The sequence below is a fragment of the Zootermopsis nevadensis genome, unplaced genomic scaffold, assembly GCF_977971745.1.
Source record: "Zootermopsis nevadensis isolate Lab colony 2312 unplaced genomic scaffold, Znev_1.0 Znev_ptg000040l, whole genome shotgun sequence".
Taxonomy (NCBI): Eukaryota; Metazoa; Arthropoda; class Insecta; order Blattodea; family Termopsidae; genus Zootermopsis; species Zootermopsis nevadensis.
The window spans coordinates 18,433-36,460 of NW_028259172.1; the positions used below are offsets into that span (position 1 = coordinate 18,433).

Here is an 18,028-nt window from a genome sequence, read left to right on the forward strand (position 1 = left end):
ACATTATAAACAAACACAGCATATACGTAAACTTCCTCATTTATTTTCTGTTGTTTATGAATCATCTGCATTTACCCCAAAACCACAGACTAATATAATAATTCTACAAGATTTGTGCACATGTACAAGATTTGTAAACTGAAAATCACATTTTTGAAAATATTGATTTTAATGATATCATTCATAATTATTTCAGGTCAAAATGTGAAAGAAAGAAAAAACAGCTATTTAATGCCTTTATAGGGGTATTGATACTACCGGTTCCATTTGAAATGTGGTGGTATGACACATTACCTTTGTAATCTCCAACGATGTGGCCCCATGAGATTTGACCTAACCTCAGTTTTATAAACTGTATATTTTGCATTTTGTTTCCACACTGCTGTCCTTAATATTTATAAATCCATAATTTTAATGAAATAAACTGGTGTTGCTAATCAAGATGACAATCACAATATACATGATTATAGAATTTGTACAGTCTGAGACAACATATGCGACCTGTGCTCTGTTAAAAGCAATGGTATTATCATAATATGTACATAAATAATGATCACTTTATTAATAAATTATCTATACTTGTATTTCAAAATATATCCATCATAGTACATTGTAACAGTATTTTAAATGAGATTCATTTTCTGATATTGCATTTGCATATTATATTAAAATGGCAAGTACACAAAACACTTTTCCAAGTATGCCGGTGGCCCAAAGAGTTCTTGTAATGTCCCTGGTCCACCTACTAAATATACACTTCATGATAAAACTGTAGTGCACTGAAGTCAGGCACTCAAAACAGTTTCTGTTTTTGTAACATATTTCATTTTTAAATCAAGCATCATTTCAACTTCACATTGAAATTAGTGTGAATTTTATCATGGAAACCCTTTATTTATTAAATATCTTTATATTTCTTTCAAACTAACATGACTCACTGACTTTTCCAAATTAACCAACACACAAAGACTGCCAGACTCCTCCTGCATCACTTTGAAGAACTGGTGTTTATCCATGACATTACTTGGTAAGCAAAATTCCCTTCTCATGCTGTGTTGTGTTCACATTGCATTAGTCCATCCTCTCATTCCAACTTTAATTAATTTCTTCTTTTTCCCCTTTTCACTCCTATGTGAGGCATAAGGCCTCTATTTTTAAAAGGTTTCAGTAATCAGTTAGACCAGTGGTTCCCAACCTTTTTGTGCCTAAGGGCACATTTGAGAGTTTATGAGATCGTGGCGGGCACCAACCAATCAACAAAGCCAAGTTTTCTTTTCTCTGGACAAATAAGATATGGACACCAAGAAATACACAAAACAACACGTTTAATGATACAAGAAACCATGCAAACAAAAATACGTACTTTTATAAGTACAATTATTATTATTATTACTCAAGTGGGAAGTTAGTGTGATGTTTGGCGCTGCATTTGATTGGCCAGTTTTTCAAATTTGGGAGTGTAGGATGATGTTGCTACTCACAAACAATCATCAAGATTGGCGTCAGTAAGTCGAGATCTGTGCTTTGATTTTATGATGTTCATGGTTGAACGGCCTTCATTATTCAGTATAACCTCTTTCCGTAGCAATGCGGGCACCCAAAAAACCCTTGGTGGGAGCCATGGTGCCCGGGGGCACCGCGTTGGAGACCACTGAGTTAGACATTTGGTAGGACTCCTTGGACAAGCGATCGGCCTGTCACAAGGCCTTTACCTGCACACAGGACATCACAACACAGAAAGACACTGACAAACATCCGTGCCTTGAGTGTGATTTGAACCCACAAATCCCAGTGTCCAAGAGCACGAGGCCCACGCCTCAGACGGTGCGATCACTGTGACCAACTTAATTTCACTGGACACTAATTAATTGCCTCATCGTACATGCTAATGTCTCTGATTCTGTGGTTTGGTAATTCAGTTTTTCCCATATGAAGTGTGGCAGCTTTGTCAGTACAACATACACCGATTCTATGAATGGTCATTACTGACTTCATATTGGCATTTTGCATTCTGAATGTTGTTAACTTAAGAATTCCCACCACCTTTAGCACAACGTCAGACCCAACTACGATGGTTTATGGGGTGTCCCATTAACTCGTTCCACCAATAAGCTGGACAGGTACTCAACAACTGCATACTGCTTGGCTTCTTGGGCAACTTGCATCGGCGTGACTCCATCTTGATTTCTTAGCATCAGGTCTGCTCCAGCAGATATCAGCCGTTTCACTATCGGAACATGGCCAAACAGGGCCGCTGCATGCAGAGCACTTTCCCCATTCTGATACAAAGTAAGTGACATTTTAGTGCGTTTGTCTTCTTACAACAAATATCTCTGGTGATCGTAAGGGTTCGGTTACAGGCGGTTTATCACAGAATTAAAACTTGTTTGCAACAGGACCACATGAAGTCAGGTTTATGGACCTCATGCAGTCTGTGTGCAATTCAGTACTCGACAGAAGGGCAGGTGACAATTAAACTGTTCCCCCTCTAACTCAAGAAGTTTACATAGTCTAGAAATAAGCAAAGAATTAAGGTCATTAAATGAATAGCCAAAGGGGTAGTATGTTGTCTCAAGGGTACATATCCTGCTGGCATATATGTACCATTAAAAACTTAGGAAATGCCATTCATTCCTACAAAGTCCAATGCGTGCATGTCCAAGTTGGGACCGGCCAGCTAAGGGAGACAACCCCGACAGAAAAACATCACTCCCTCAGGATTGTTGAGGGTTGGACGCGAGGCTGACAACCTCAATCCGTAAAACAAAGATTTGTTTCGAAACTTCAAGCTAAGCCTCGGGTGAAAGATTGAAGAGGCCAAGGTTCAACTTTGAACTGTAGTTCCAAGAAGAAGAAGAAGAAGAAGAAGAAGAAGAAATGAATAACTAATGAATAATTTAATGACATTATTTCAATGCACAAGCTACATAATGCCAAATGAGATGAAAAAACGATTATCATGTATGATAACTGGTAAAGATTTGGAAAAAGATTATTATGTCCTATGCGAAGGTGTATACCCAATCTTCACCTGTAGAGACTGAGGAAAATTATGAAAACAATAGGACAGCCGACAGTCCAACTGAAATTGAAACCATATGCCTCCTGAATACAAATCTACAGCACCGATGTTATATCTTATTAATATACATGTTTTGTGTGCACGTAACCTCAGCAACGTTTATTTTGCTACTTACAGGCAGAAGTCCAAGAGATGGCTGGTACTTCAGTAATTCTTCTACAACACTGGAGTGTCCTTTGTGTGAGGCTTTGAACAGTGCTGTGGCACCATCCTGCAAAGCACATGCAGATATCCACATGTCAGAGCAAAGCTCTGTTTCAAATGTAGGTATAAACATTTAAAATATTTCAAATAAGAGACATGAGGAGGCAAATACAGAATGGTCCTGAAATATATGGCCAAACTTTGGGAGCCTGTTCCATTAATTCTAAGGATGAATGAAGGTCATATAGACATTGGTCCAGAAATGCTTCCTATCCGAGTTATAGCCCTTCAAATCTGTGCATCAGAGAAAGTGTTCAACTTTTCCTTGCAGCAGAAGATAGGGACGTAAATGGAAGGGGAATACAATGAGAGGAAATAAAATCCAAATCCAAAATTATCCCAGTTGTCCCATCTGGAGCAAAAGCACATGGAACACAAAGCAATGGCAGTGTTGCTTTACTGTGGGTTTCTATGTGTCGGAAACTGGACCAAGAGAAACTTACCCTCAAATGGCAGACAGCAGTATGGGGGAGAAAAATTGGTCTAACCTATCTTTGTGAGCATGTATGGCAGGAACAAAGATATCTCCAGTTGCTTGTGAGGGAAGAGAAACGTTTACACGATGCATTCAGATTTTAAGGTAAACACATTAATAATATCAAAATATGTTTCAAAATAAGAATCCAATGATAGCTGAAAATATAAATACAGTGATATTCCTTCACAATGAAAGAAATCTTGCAGAATAATTGCTCGAGCAATGGTTTCCAGTGGTGACATAAATTCTCCTGAACTATGTCTAATTTATTTCATTGCTGTAAGTGGGTTCTTAAGAAAGATATGTTTTATCAAATAACATGCACTGCATAGTGCAACTGGGATTTATGTTAGGCCAAAAAGGGATAAAGGGATTTTAAAACCTGGTACTGTACAGATTAATAGAAGATTCTTCAATGGAAAAACACACAAACACACATTCCTAATACTGTTGCAATAAAGAAGCACTTTCATTATTCCAGTACAGTTTGTTTCACGAAAAGCCCAGATTAAGAATAAACACAACTTTTGAAAAGTCATTTCAAGATCCTTCAATTCGTACGAAAATTAACTTCTGAACAGCATCACCAAATTAAACTAAATCAGTAGATTGAAATTTGCATATTCTCTTTGGAGTGACTTCATTATCATAACACACAAATGTGAGAATAACGCCAAAGATATAAAAGACTAAAGAAACAACTTTCTTTAACACATCATATTTCTAATTCTGTGGAAATAAAACAAATTACTATTTTTAAGTGTACGGACTGGCCACCATCTTCCCCTTAATGGTCCCGGACAAAAACAGAGATACAGGCTGTTGAAGATGGTGACGGATCATTTACGGATTTAAATTCTGCTAAACGCTTCTCTGCATTCCACCTCATATCAAAATGTCAATGTATGCTCTGTTCATTTAATTATATTAAAATATAAGGTAACAAAGTCATGTTATTGAAATCCAAAAGTGAAACTTAAAAACGATGTTCTTAAAGAGCAAGGACGCTAGAGGTTCTTACATATTCTCGTCCTGCCCTTAAACAAACAGTAACATAAGGCTTTCATATCATTTACATGCAAAAGGAAATAATTAGAATAATGGCTGGTGTCAAAAGGAGGGTATCTTGTAGAAAATTGTCTCGTAAATTTAATATACTTCCACTTGCAAGTGAATTTATACTCTGCTTGCTATTATTTGTGGTGGAAAACTTGGATAAATTTAAAAGAAATACAGATGCACATAATTTAAATACAAGACGTAAACATGACCTATATGTGCCAAATGCAAACTTTGCTAAATATCAGAAAGGAGTGTACTATACAGGTATCAAGTTGTTTAATAATCTTCCACCAACAATTAAAAGTCTAAATTATGATATAAAGGTATTCAAGCCTGCATTGAAAGATTACCTCTTCACTCAATCCTTCTATTCTGTAGATGATTTCATCTCTGCTGAAAATGTTTAAGCTTTATATCCATAATCTACGTATATGTAAAGCAAGTTTTGTATTTATATTTAAAACTCAGAGGTTTATGTATATTAATTTGTAAAATTATTTTTCATACTTGTATTGCAGAATCTAAAATTTATGTACACTGACATGTGAAATACGTTCTTGTACTTGTGTTTAAAGTTCTGAAGTGTATGTTTATTATATGAAATGACATGTTCTACATCGTTTGGTTGAGTCCTAAGAAGGATCTATGGAATGTAAATAAAATCAACTCTACAAAATAAAGATTTAGTATGGTGCAAAATTACTCATCTTCGTTGCATTACAATCTGGAGAATAAAAATTACACAGAAACCTCTTTTGCCCATTTTGGAAAGAAAAACTGTCCAAGGTCTGACACAATAAACCAATTTCATCTTCACACACTGGCAACTACACCGACTGCCTTTCACAGAATCCAGAGGTTCAATACCATGATCACATGAGCATGCCACTGGAACCCGTCTTGAACCCAATGAATGGGTTCTACATCCTCGTACATTACAATGATAAAAACAGAAATGTTCCAGTCTGAGGCCAGAGAAAGGAACCAACTACAGACTCTTGACTTGGATCACACCAGGGATGTCAAGCTCACATACTCAAGTCATGGCCTTGCAGGTGGTTATCAATATTTCAGAGGACCACAACAACTCCAACTTCAGATCTGTACCCAGAAGATGGTGGTGATACATCTCTCTGAGATGTTGGTAAAACGTAAAAGAGTACAAGACTTCACAATCCATTAGACCACAATTCACATTTTAGCCACTGTGAAAACCTAAGATCTCACATATTCTAATTTTAAGCAGGTGTGTTAACACTGTTGTTTTAATGTGAACGACACACAAATTTTGTGCTAAGGGACACAGTCACGCACAGACGTCCACGAACATGGTCCTCGAGGATTTCACCATTATCCACACACATGTACTAACACTCCTTTTTTTTCAGACTGCACTTTGGCACTTTAAATATTCTTTGTAAAGGCAGAAATGTCATATGTGGAAGAAGAGAAAAGAGTCTGGATGAAACACTGGTTACAGGACTGTGCAAAAAAGTCACTTTAATTTATTTAAAAAATTATAGCAGCATTTCTTAAAGTGTGGTATGTGTGTCACATGTGGGACACAAAATGATTTCAAAGGGTACATGCCAAACAGTAATTATAAAAAACTGTTCCAGAGTTCTGCCTGCTGTCAGATGAACTTTGAATTTCAAGAAACTACTAATAAATTGGTTAATACTCATAAAGGTCATAGGTTTCTGTACATTTTTTTTGCTTACCTCATGGCCACTTGAGAGTTAACTGACTCTGATACATAACTTGGACACGTCTGCAAAATACTTCTGTGAGTGTGTCACTTCTTGTAAGCCTCGTCTACACCTTACAACTGAAGTGACAAAGAATTTATTATGGCCTTGCAGTTGGCTACAAAGTTTATCAGCTTGTATAGGTAAATTATGTTTGAAATCCATTTTCACATTCAAGAAAATGTCAAAAAGTGTCTTCATAAGGTAGTTAAAACAAACACCTTTGTTGGTCGCCGTAATATAAAACAACAGACTATAACATGTTAAACCTGACACAAACGGCTAGTTGGTTTTCGTACTGTTACTGTTAAGGTGGCGACTGACAGCATGCTACAATACCACTAGCGTTGAATAGCGCCACTATCCAATCAGTGACAGCTGCGTAAGTGACGTCATGTGTGTGACCATTTTTTTCAGAGCTCCTTGCCATGTGTTGTGTTGGTATTAAAAGTCATAGCTGTTTGTAGGTTGGTATTGAATGTGATTTGTAGGTTATGTGTGGTTCTTGCAGATTGATTTCCATTGCAAATCGCATTTGTGGAGTGACTTTTTTGTACGATATATATTATACATGCTGTATATTTGAAAGACTATTTCCTTCGAGGTATTTAAGCATGATGTAACTCAAACATCATATTCCTTTCAAAATTACGTATTAACATTATAATTACTACTGAAGATCATTCATAAACAAATATACAGGCTAGGTGAAGAAAAGATTACTCACACCCAGTTTGGATTTTGAAATGCACTGGGAACAAGGGAGGCACTATTTTTGATCCAAGTATTATTTCTGAGCTGCAGGGATGTCAACTGTGATGTAGATGACTACCAAAATACTTCGATAGAATTCGACACGATAGGATGGTGGAAGTCCTGATACTGATAGAAAAGATTTGCGTGTTATTGTTAACCTCTGTTGGAACCAAACCGCTAACATCAAGGTGGAAGGTGTCAGTTCAGAAGACATAAGAATAAGGCATGGTGTTCGGCACGGATGCAATCTATCTCCAATTCTATTCAATCTCTTTTTGGAACACATATTCGAAGAAGCATTGGAAAATGTAAACGTTGAAGTCGTTGTGAATGGAGAGCGATTAAATAACATTCGGTACGCGGACGATACTGTAGTGTTCGCCGACTCTCTTTAAGGTCTCCAAGAATTGATGGATCGTATTGTGAAGGCCAGTACTAACCACGGCTTAGATCTTAACATCCAAAAAACGAAGCTCATGATTATCAGTAAAAATGCTGTATTACCCGGTCAGCTGGTAGTTAATAATACAAAAATGGAAAGAGTATCGAAATATACATACTTGGGCAGCACAATTAATGACCAGTGGAATCACTCCTTGGAAATAAAGTGCTGTATCGAAAAAGCCAGAGCCACTTTCAGCAAAATGGGATCAATGTTCAGGAGTCGAGACTTAAACTTAAACACCAAGTTAAGACTACTCAGATGTTATATTCTCTCTGTGTTTTTATATGGCGCTGAATCATGGACGTTGACCGACGCTTCTTCAAAAAAGTTGGAGGCCTTCGAAATGTGGTTGTACCGACGTATTCTCAGAATTTTCTGAATTGACCGTGTAAGCAACAAAAAAGTTCTCGAGAAACTCTGCAAAGACGTCGAGGTTGTTAACAAGATAAAAAGAGAAAGTTGGAATATTTTGGTGATATCATGAGAAATTGTGAAGGATACGGGCTGCTTCAGCTGATAATCCAGGGAAAAGTATTCGGAAAGAGGGGACCTGGCAGGCCAAGAATCTCCTGGCTTCAGAACCTAAAAACTTGGTTCTCGATGTAAACTGGAGGGCTGTTTCAAGTAGCAGCCAATAAAGCTAAAATTGCTATGCTGATCGGCAACATCCGGAACGGATGGGCACTTTAAGAAGAAGCATAATAAACTCTTCTTGGGCTATCAGCAGTGTAAGTTGGTTTAATGAATAAAGCACCAATGATTGGAGAATCAGGGTACCCTGAGGGTGAAGACAAGGAATATTCTTGAAACGCTGGGGTTTTCTTCATTAAGCCACCTTACACGGGTGGTAGCTTGAGAATAATTTATTATACCATGCCATTCAATTGCATGATTAAAACTGTGCCATCATTTTTTCTGTTAGTGTAACCCTACAAGAACCATTTCCTTGTGAATCCACACTTCTATACAAAGGTCTGAATACAAAACAAAATGCAATCGGACTCTGATGATGATATATGTAAAATTATTATTTTGCACTTTGTTTATCATCAAATTAAAAAGTAATAAAACTACAACATTTTGAAGTCTGGATTTTACTTCTGTCTTCTGGTATGAAAGGGGAAGAGGGCAGAAATCCTATCTGTTGGCCCCCTAGTGGAGCTAGCCTCAGACCTGGTATATCCTCTTCTCCTTCTTTACACGGAGATGGAAGCAAAATTCAGCTCCCAAAATATTGTAGTTTTATTATTTTATGAATCAGATAATAGACAAAGTGCAGCATCACCAACAACCTTCAGACTCTTATCAGATTTTATGTTTTGCATTCTAACCGTTGGATAGCCATGTGGATTCACAAGGAAAACGGTTCTTGTAACTTAAATTAACAAGATATGAAATTTAATGCAGGTGTAAGAAAAGACTGACCTGAATGAATGATACATACCTCAGTCACTCATCAGTTTAGCCACAGCCAATTGCTCTGTCTGGCCTGACACACCTACACACCCAGAGCACACGTCTGCTTCAACTGCTAACACAACACCGAATGCACGAGCCATGATGGACAAGATGACAATGACAGGGCCTGTGGTAAGCCATCCTGTGACATATAGACAATATATTTGTATTTCAGTACTTTAATTTTCCATTATATTTCAAAAGTTTTCGGTCCTCAGTCCTTTTGGTGATTTACACATCAGCTACGTGATATCCGAGGTCTTCACATCAATTAGAGATCTGGTGGTGGTCTTCTGGACTACAACAACGTGTAGTCTTATAGGTGGTTACTACCATTTCAAAGGTACATACTGCCTCCATCTTCACATTCCTAGAAAACAATGGCAACGTGACTGCATAGTGTCATAAACCAGAAGACCACAATCTGTATATGTAATCTGACTCCTAATGTTACCACATTTTCTCAAATACCCCATGCATTTCCTTCCAAGAGTGTGAAAATAAAGCCAAACTTTGGATATAAGGCTTATTTGTAAGAAATTTGGCAACATAATTCATTAACATACCCAGAAGCCAAGCCAAGCACAACTTCATTGTACACAGGTACTTTCCCCATATGACGGAAGAATCAGAAATATAAATCAAGTTGTCATCCCTGGAGAAATGGACATGCATGCTGCATCTATACATAAGCCATTTGAAGCTGCAATGAAAGACAAAACAAGCGATGGTAGAATTTTTGAAAGCATTCATTCACACCAACAACTAAAATCTAGTGGCTCAACACTTAACAGTTTTGCACGTTGATAAAAAGTGAACGGGCATTCATGCTGCCTGTGTTAACTTGAAAAAGAGTTTTAAGAAGTTGATGGCACAGAGGACGACCACTCATGTGACAGCAATCCTGACCATGTCAAATCAGCTGATGATGGCAGCAGTGGAGAACAGTAATTATAAGTATACTTCTTAAGGACTGTTTGAGTAGCAAAACATTAACATACACCACTTTCTTCTTTCAGGATAAATGCAGGTATGTGAAATGGATAGGGGTATTGACCTCAGTGATCTGGCTAGTAGTTGTGCCACCAGTCCACTAAAACTGGAGGAATATGAGATGCTTTCTCTTCTCCATTCCGCACAAGCTTTACTGTTTGCTTGGACGTGGCTTTATGAATTATGCAACTTAACTGCTACATCATTTGATCATGTTTTCATGCACTAGAGGATCAGAGTTTCCAGGCTTCGCATTCATTTGTGCCTCGCAATCAAGGAAACTTAGAGAATTTGCCCTTTAAACATGGGTAGACTGTGTGGTCCTCACCAAAAAATATCTCAGTTGAGCTGTGTACTGTGCAAGTACTTTTCCTTTCTTGTAATGACAGTAAATTAGTCCCTTTGTTTTAAGAATATTATTTTTGGCATCCTAAAACCCTTTGTTACTAACAGTCAGTTTTTGGAAACTAGATAGAAATGCTATTGCATGTTTTTTTAGAAAAACTATTGTCAAGAAGAACATTCTTGGAGAAACTAAAAACATTGAAATATGGGAGACACTGCCAACCTACATACAACCCAAAGAGTGAATATAAGGAAAACAAAATGTACACTGGGAACCTTTGTTTTGCAATATTATTTTTACCAATGGTTAACAGCTTGCAACAATCTGAGAAAAACTGATTTGCTGGCAATGCTTGATGTTTCAAAAAAGTTGAAATGTTTTGAATTTCAGGGGCCCTTTAACAACCATATGACTTACGTGCTTCACGAAAATAAAAGAAAAACATGAATCTTTGGCAAAAACATTTACAGTACACGCTGGTCATTCTTTATTTAAGCCACCAAAGAAATTATGAGCTTCTGGAGATCCAACTTACATTTAGTAGTTCAGAATATAATAAAAGAGTTTGTAAAAACTGAGAAAAATTTTGAAATGGGTGACACGACTTGCCAGATCAAGAACTGCCATTGAGAGGTCAAGAATAATCTGAGTTGCCCCTTGACAGAAGTAATTGTACAGAATCTTTCGAACTGCTAGAACATTATGATCCTCTGCTGAATAAGCATTAAAAGCTTCAAAACTTCCAATTAATAATTTACAATAACAGTTGCGCCCTCAGGAACAAACATCTGGCGAGACAACACATCCAGGTGATGTGTTGCAAGTGCCTTGGGTCCTGCGGAAGCTGTGAAGTCTGCCTCGCAACACTTGTAATAATGCCCAGATGTTTCTTTCAGTATCAAAACAGGTTGCGAAATATTTTCAACAGTCACTCTTACTTATGTTCTTGTGGTACACCCTATGTCCTGGTAAATGAGTCATGGCAGAATAAGGATTTCATTAGCATTGGAACACAAAACTCAGTCTCTCAGAAGGAAACAACCTTTCTACTTATTGGCTATTAATCAATGGTTAGGAATTTCAATTCTTTACAGAGTATTATGCAAACAGACCAAGAGTGATGGTACTCAGCTATTTACTGACCACCTCTCCAATTGGTAAATTCTGAAGAAAAATATTTATATTACATCCTCCAATAAAATTCTTATACTATACAGAATTTTTCTACACAAACTTAACTTCCTTCTGCCTCTTTATAGTGACCCATTTTAGGTCTACACAACCTACACACAGTAACTGTCCTTTAACCTTCTTCCATCACTGAATATTTGTCTCATAGATGCTGTGCTCTCCACAGTTATTAGTCTCCAACATACTTATTAAAGATTAAAACCAGCATCACAAGCAGTTCATTTGTAAGAAATTTGCATATCTGGAGTTTCTTTTGCTTCCATGCAAGCAAAAGAAACTCTTTCATGATTATGTCGTGTGATTTATTAACTTCTGTTTAATAGGCAAAATTATTATAAGCATTTAAAAGTCGGCTATCCCCAACGCTACCAGCTGGATGACCAGAGTTAAATTTGCAGCACCAGTAGAGATTTTTATCTTTGTCACCAAATAAATTATGTCTCTGATGCCCACTCAGCCTCCCAACCAATGGGTAAACAGTAAATTAAAGTTTGTCCCACTATACGCCATGTAGGCGTTTGGGGGGAGAGGCGGTATAGCTCCTCTCTTCCTTGACCTCAGCACTAGATGGGGGTGAGTGGTCAGCATCACGCCCCGGCCGGCTTTACCCCCGGGAAAGGACCACGGTACCCATTGTAGAGGAGGCTGGGTGGACCCCAGAGGCGGTCTGGACGCAGAGGCTAGAGGAAACATCCTCTGCCACCGTCGGGGATCGAACCCCGGTCGTCCAGCCCGTAGCTAGTCACTATACTGACTGAGCTATCCCGGCTCATCCCAACCAATGGGTAATCAGGCTCTTTTCCTTAGAGACTGAGACCTGAACCTGGCCATTCGCCTCCACATAGTGTGTGGAGCTACACTTAGTCAAAGATCAATCTTCCCAGAAATGGTCAGAGTGTTATGCATTTATTTGTTAGCCATTCATTTCTGAATGAAAATATAAGTAAAATGAAAAAGCCCCACACTCAAGTAAAAGCAGTGACCAGATACACAAGGTTGTCCAAAACAATAAAACATATTTAGCGAAATCCAAAAATATGGCTACCTTTTGTGGGATCTTGTAAACACAGTAATGAATCATAAGGTTAAAAAAGTGGGGAAATTTTTGACTAGCTGAGTGTAACATTAGCTTCTCAAAAATTACTCTTCTCCATGAAGACAGCTACAATTCAGTCTTGGTATTTCTAAGGTAACAACAAGAGTGATACAACATGAAGCTGATGACATAACATTCACAGATTTGTTCTCCTGCCTATTTGGTTAATTTTATATCATTTCTTCTCGAGTACGTACAGAATCAGAATCATAGACACATAATCTTTGCTTACTGTGCTTTTAAGGTAATATGTAAACAGAATCTGACTACTGACAAGATTCTGTTTGAAGATTTCTGTCTTCTGGGTTATTGCGCTGATGACGGAGGCAGTATGACCTCTGAAACGTTGGTTAACATCGACCAGACTACACAGCGCAACAACCCAGAAGACAGAAATCTTCATACCCTGATGATGGAGGCAGTATGACCTCTGAAACGTTGGTTAACATCAACCAGACTACACAGCGCAACAACCCAGAAGACGAAAATCTTCATACTCTGATGACGGAGGCAGTATGACCTCTGAAACGTTGGTTAACATCAACCAGACTACACAGCGCAACAACCCAGAAGGCGAAAATCTTCATACTCTGATGACGGAGGCAGTATGACCTCTGAAACGTTGGTTAACATCAACCAGACTACACAGCGCAACAACCCAGAAGACGAAAATCTTCATACTCTGATGACGGAGGCAGTATGACCTCTGAAACGTTGGTTAACATCTACCAGACTACACAGCGCAACAACCCAGAAGACAAAAATCTTCATACCCTGATGATGGAGGCAGTATGACCTCTGAAACGTTGGTAAACATCTACCAGACTACACAGAGCAACAACCCAGAAGACGAAAATCTTCATACCCTGATGATGGAGGCAGTATGACCTCTGAAACGTTGGTTAACATCAACCAGACTACACAGCGCAACAACCCAGAAGACGAAAATCTTCATACTCTGATGACGGAGGCAGTATGACCTCTGAAACGTTGGTAAACATCTACCAGACTACACAGCGCAACAACCCAGAAGACGAAAATCTTCATACCCTGATGATGGAGGCAGTATGACCTCTGAAACGTTGGTTAACATCAACCAGACTACACAGCGCAACAACCCAGAAGGCGAAAATCTTCATACTCTGATGACGGAGGCAGTATGACCTCTGAAACGTTGGTTAACATCAACCAGACTACACAGCGCAACAACCCAGAAGACGAAAATCTTCATACTCTGATGACGGAGGCAGTATGACCTCTGAAACGTTGGTTAACATCTACCAGACTACACAGCGCAACAACCCAGAAGACAAAAATCTTCATACCCTGATGATGGAGGCAGTATGACCTCTGAAACGTTGGTAAACATCTACCAGACTACACAGAGCAACAACCCAGAAGACGAAAATCTTCATACCCTGATGATGGAGGCAGTATGACCTCTGAAACGTTGGTTAACATCAACCAGACTACACAGCGCAACAACCCAGAAGACGAAAATCTTCATACTCTGATGACGGAGGCAGTATGACCTCTGAAACGTTGGTAAACATCTACCAGACTACACAGCGCAACAACCCAGAAGACGAAAATCTTCATACCCTGATGATGGAGGCAGTATGACCTCTGAAACGTTGGTTAACATCAACCAGACTACACAGCGCAACAACCCAGAAGACGAAAATCTTCATACTCTGATGACGGAGGCAGTATGACCTCTGAAACGTTGGTAAACATCTAACAGACTACACAGCACAATAACCCAGAAGACAGAAATCTTCATACTCTGATGACGGAGGCAGTATGACCTCTGAAACGTTGGTAAACATCTAACAGACTACACAGCGCAATAACCCAGAAGACAGAAATCTTCATACTCTGATGACGGAGGCAGTATGACCTCTGAAACGTTGGTAAACATCTAACAGACTACACAGCGCAATAACCCAGAAGACAGAAATCTTCATACTCACCGCTGTGAGAACCTCAAGTCTTACAAGATTCTGTTTATATTAATAATAGATCAACTTAGTCTGATGCATTAGATTATTCAAAATATGCTAATTTCTTTGGAAGCTTTCAAGTCACATATATATTAGTGCTCGCACATATGAGAAACAGAGTTAACACATGCTTATAAATTTATTCCTAATACTCTTAATTGTACCAAATTCTTTCTCAGATCTTTCCTTTCATTTAGAAGCAGCACTCTGAATGCAGAAATAATTACATAATCATCTTACACTTCAGCATAACTGTTCTTGGTTTTAACTGACAGCCATGCGTTAGTTATTCTCTGGTTTAACCGATATGATATTTCAAAATGTGAAAAATTTCAGCACTCACCACAGCCAGGTTAAATATGGCATCAACTTGTCCCAGCTTGTTTGCATCTGACAGTAGAGCTCTTACACCACTCTTCATGGTAACGTCAGCCAGAGAGATGACTACTCTTACACCACAGCTGCGCCATATCCTGACACGCAAACTCTGGTAACCAGTCTTGATGCCTTTACGAGATGTCAGCACCAGTTTACGAGCGCCTCGTAACACAAGCCAGTCAGCCAGCTCCAGACCAAAGCCTCCCAAGCCACCTGTAAGTGGCAACACTGTCCCATGTCACATACCTACATGTTTATTTTTTTAATTAAAATTATTATATAACTAATAAATAGTATAACAGTTATAACGCATCCAAATATTATTAGAAAGGTGACGGGTTTGAAGTTTACGTAGTTCAATTAGTCACAGAACTCATCTTGGACCTAAAGAAAAACAATACCCAACAACATCTATTTGGATACCAATAGGGTTTTGAATAATATGGGGGATAACCCAGAAACCCAAAACCATAAATGTAGAAAAACCAAATTACTTGGATAGTTCAACAGGATAAGGTTTCCCCTAACCTATCAAAGAACGTGTAGGATTCTCACTACAGGATCCAATAAAAAACCATTCATGAACTGTCTGTAATAGATAACATTTTAACAGGCTAAAATGTCTAGATATGAAACAATTAAAGACCAATGCAAAAATCAAAAGACAGCAACCTGATGAATCAAGTATATGTGAACAGGTAGTACAATTCTTCAACATAAACCCACACTCTCTAGTAGCCTGGAAATACAAGAACCTACTCAAGATTGGAAAGAGTTTTGTAAGAAACTGAATTTGTGATTACAATATACCCTCATTATGACGGTCACAGCAACTCATTGAAGATCATAACTTCTTGGCTCAAATTATCTCCTAGAGCACGTAGTTAAGCTATGGATAACCTGTTCAGGGGCATTCTGTATATAATAATCTGTACCATATTAAACATAATTTTTCTGTAATGGAATGTTTTGGAAGGAGAAAAAGGTATGGAATATTTAAAAGAGAATACGAAAGACAGCATGGGATAACAATAATAAAAAAGTAATTTCAACGAGCCTTTTCACACTAATATTCTCTTAGTATCATGTCCATGTCTCTGTCTGCCTAAATAGATTTTCAACCAAGTGATAAATTTTCATGTAACTTGGTATGAACATCAAGCAACTAAGGCCACTCCCACTTTAGTAATGTATTAATTAATTTTCTTACCCTCAGTAATACTAACATAGCAGCAGTGACATAGTGCATGTGACGAGGCTATAATTTTACACATATTATTGTGAAATCCACCACTATATCTGCCAGCATCATACAGTACTATATTCTACTGCATTTGGTAACAAAAGAAAAAGAATTGGGACAATCACTCCTACATCTTTGGTATGTTTTATTCTTATTTCTATTTTATTGATACTTTCTAACTATAATTCATATATTTTTGCATTTTATTCTCTAAATTCTTTTATAAATTCTTTCAAATTCTTTAGTGTTTCTTTCAATCTTTTACTTACAGGCCGATATGTACATCTAATAAAATTTAAGGAAAAACAACACCTTCGCCCAAATATGGAAAAACAAACGTAATGAAACATCACCAAAAAAACTACAGAAATCATAATTGAGTTTTAAGTTCTTAGATATATTTTACACCTGATGATGGTTTTATAAAAACCGAAACATGTTGTGTAAATGTTCCGAAATATAAATCGATCAATCGATATGGAACATCGATGATATTTTATTATCTTAATTATAAGAAATTTTAAATATTGTGATAAGACGGACTAAAATAAAATAAATAAAAGAAAAATAATGTGAAGAAAATATCAATAAAACTGTGGCAAGCATCTTCTTATTTAGTTCTGCCTTCAGTTCCAGTTGGGTTATCAGAAATCCAAAATTCTTGGACTTCTACACATTTTCAAAAAATTGCAAGGAAACATTATAAGATTGTATTATTACATTTTGCCCACGACCAATTTCAATATATTTTAATCTTTCACAAATTACCCACAGACTGATACTTTTACTGCACTGAAGAATAATTTCTCTGCCATTGTCATAATATGAGCCAAACTCTCTATATTTTAACAATTTTATTTATGGACGTTTCTACACACAATTTATTTTTTATATTTTAATGTTAGGAAATTAAATGAAAAAACTCATTACCTGCAATGACATAGGTGTTACTGTGATTACAGAAGTACTGTGGATAGGCCTGCATGAGTCGTGGTACAGACACAGTAACTTTTTTATCCTCCTCTGGTCGAATATGCACCAAAACTTTGTCTATATGTTTCTAATCTGCAATATAATTATGTACCTCATATTCCTACACAATTTTTATACAACTATATAACTCAACCCCGTGCTTACCAAATTTATCAAAATGAGGTATTAACCTTTCTTACATGGGAACAAGGTATTTAAATGTTTACACTACAGTGCTGATTCACCATTATAAGGAGAAGACAATTATATTTTGTTGAGAGTAGTTTTACACCATTTCCCACTAGTTTATCTAAAATCTGCAGGTCACTTTCTTGTTGAGAACTTCTGACAGTGGTCTGGTCTACCACATACCCTCTTATCATCCCACTCCCTTTTGCAAACACATGATTCAGCAAACTAGAAATACCTGAGAGAAGTATTATTTATTTCAGCATTTCTTTAATATTCCTTCAGGTGCCTCTACCTCAGAGAAGACCTTGGATGCATGATAATATAATGACTATTTGAATAGAACCTTCTTGGTAACAATAACCTTCATAACTACCTAACTAG

General features: G+C 37.5%; 1 protein-coding gene across 10 annotated transcripts in view; it reads right to left on the reverse strand.

Annotated features, from left to right (window-relative positions):
* Nucleotides 1–23: 23 nt before the first annotated feature.
* The window catches only part of LOC147871734 (fatty acid synthase-like), a 32,176-nt gene continuing 14,171 nt past the window's right edge, over nucleotides 24–18,028 (reverse strand). For all 10 annotated transcript variants that reach the window (XM_087360266.1, XM_087360269.1, XM_087360267.1 and 7 more), the window contains 3 exons: nucleotides 15,206–15,453; nucleotides 3,198–3,293; nucleotides 24–2,279 (listed from right to left, as the gene is read on the reverse strand). In XM_087360266.1, the coding sequence (XP_087216392.1) occupies nucleotides 2,067–2,279; nucleotides 3,198–3,293; nucleotides 15,206–15,453 (557 nt within the window). In that variant the 3' untranslated portion in view covers nucleotides 24–2,066. The remainder of the gene's footprint in view (nucleotides 2,280–3,197; nucleotides 3,294–15,205; nucleotides 15,454–18,028) is intronic.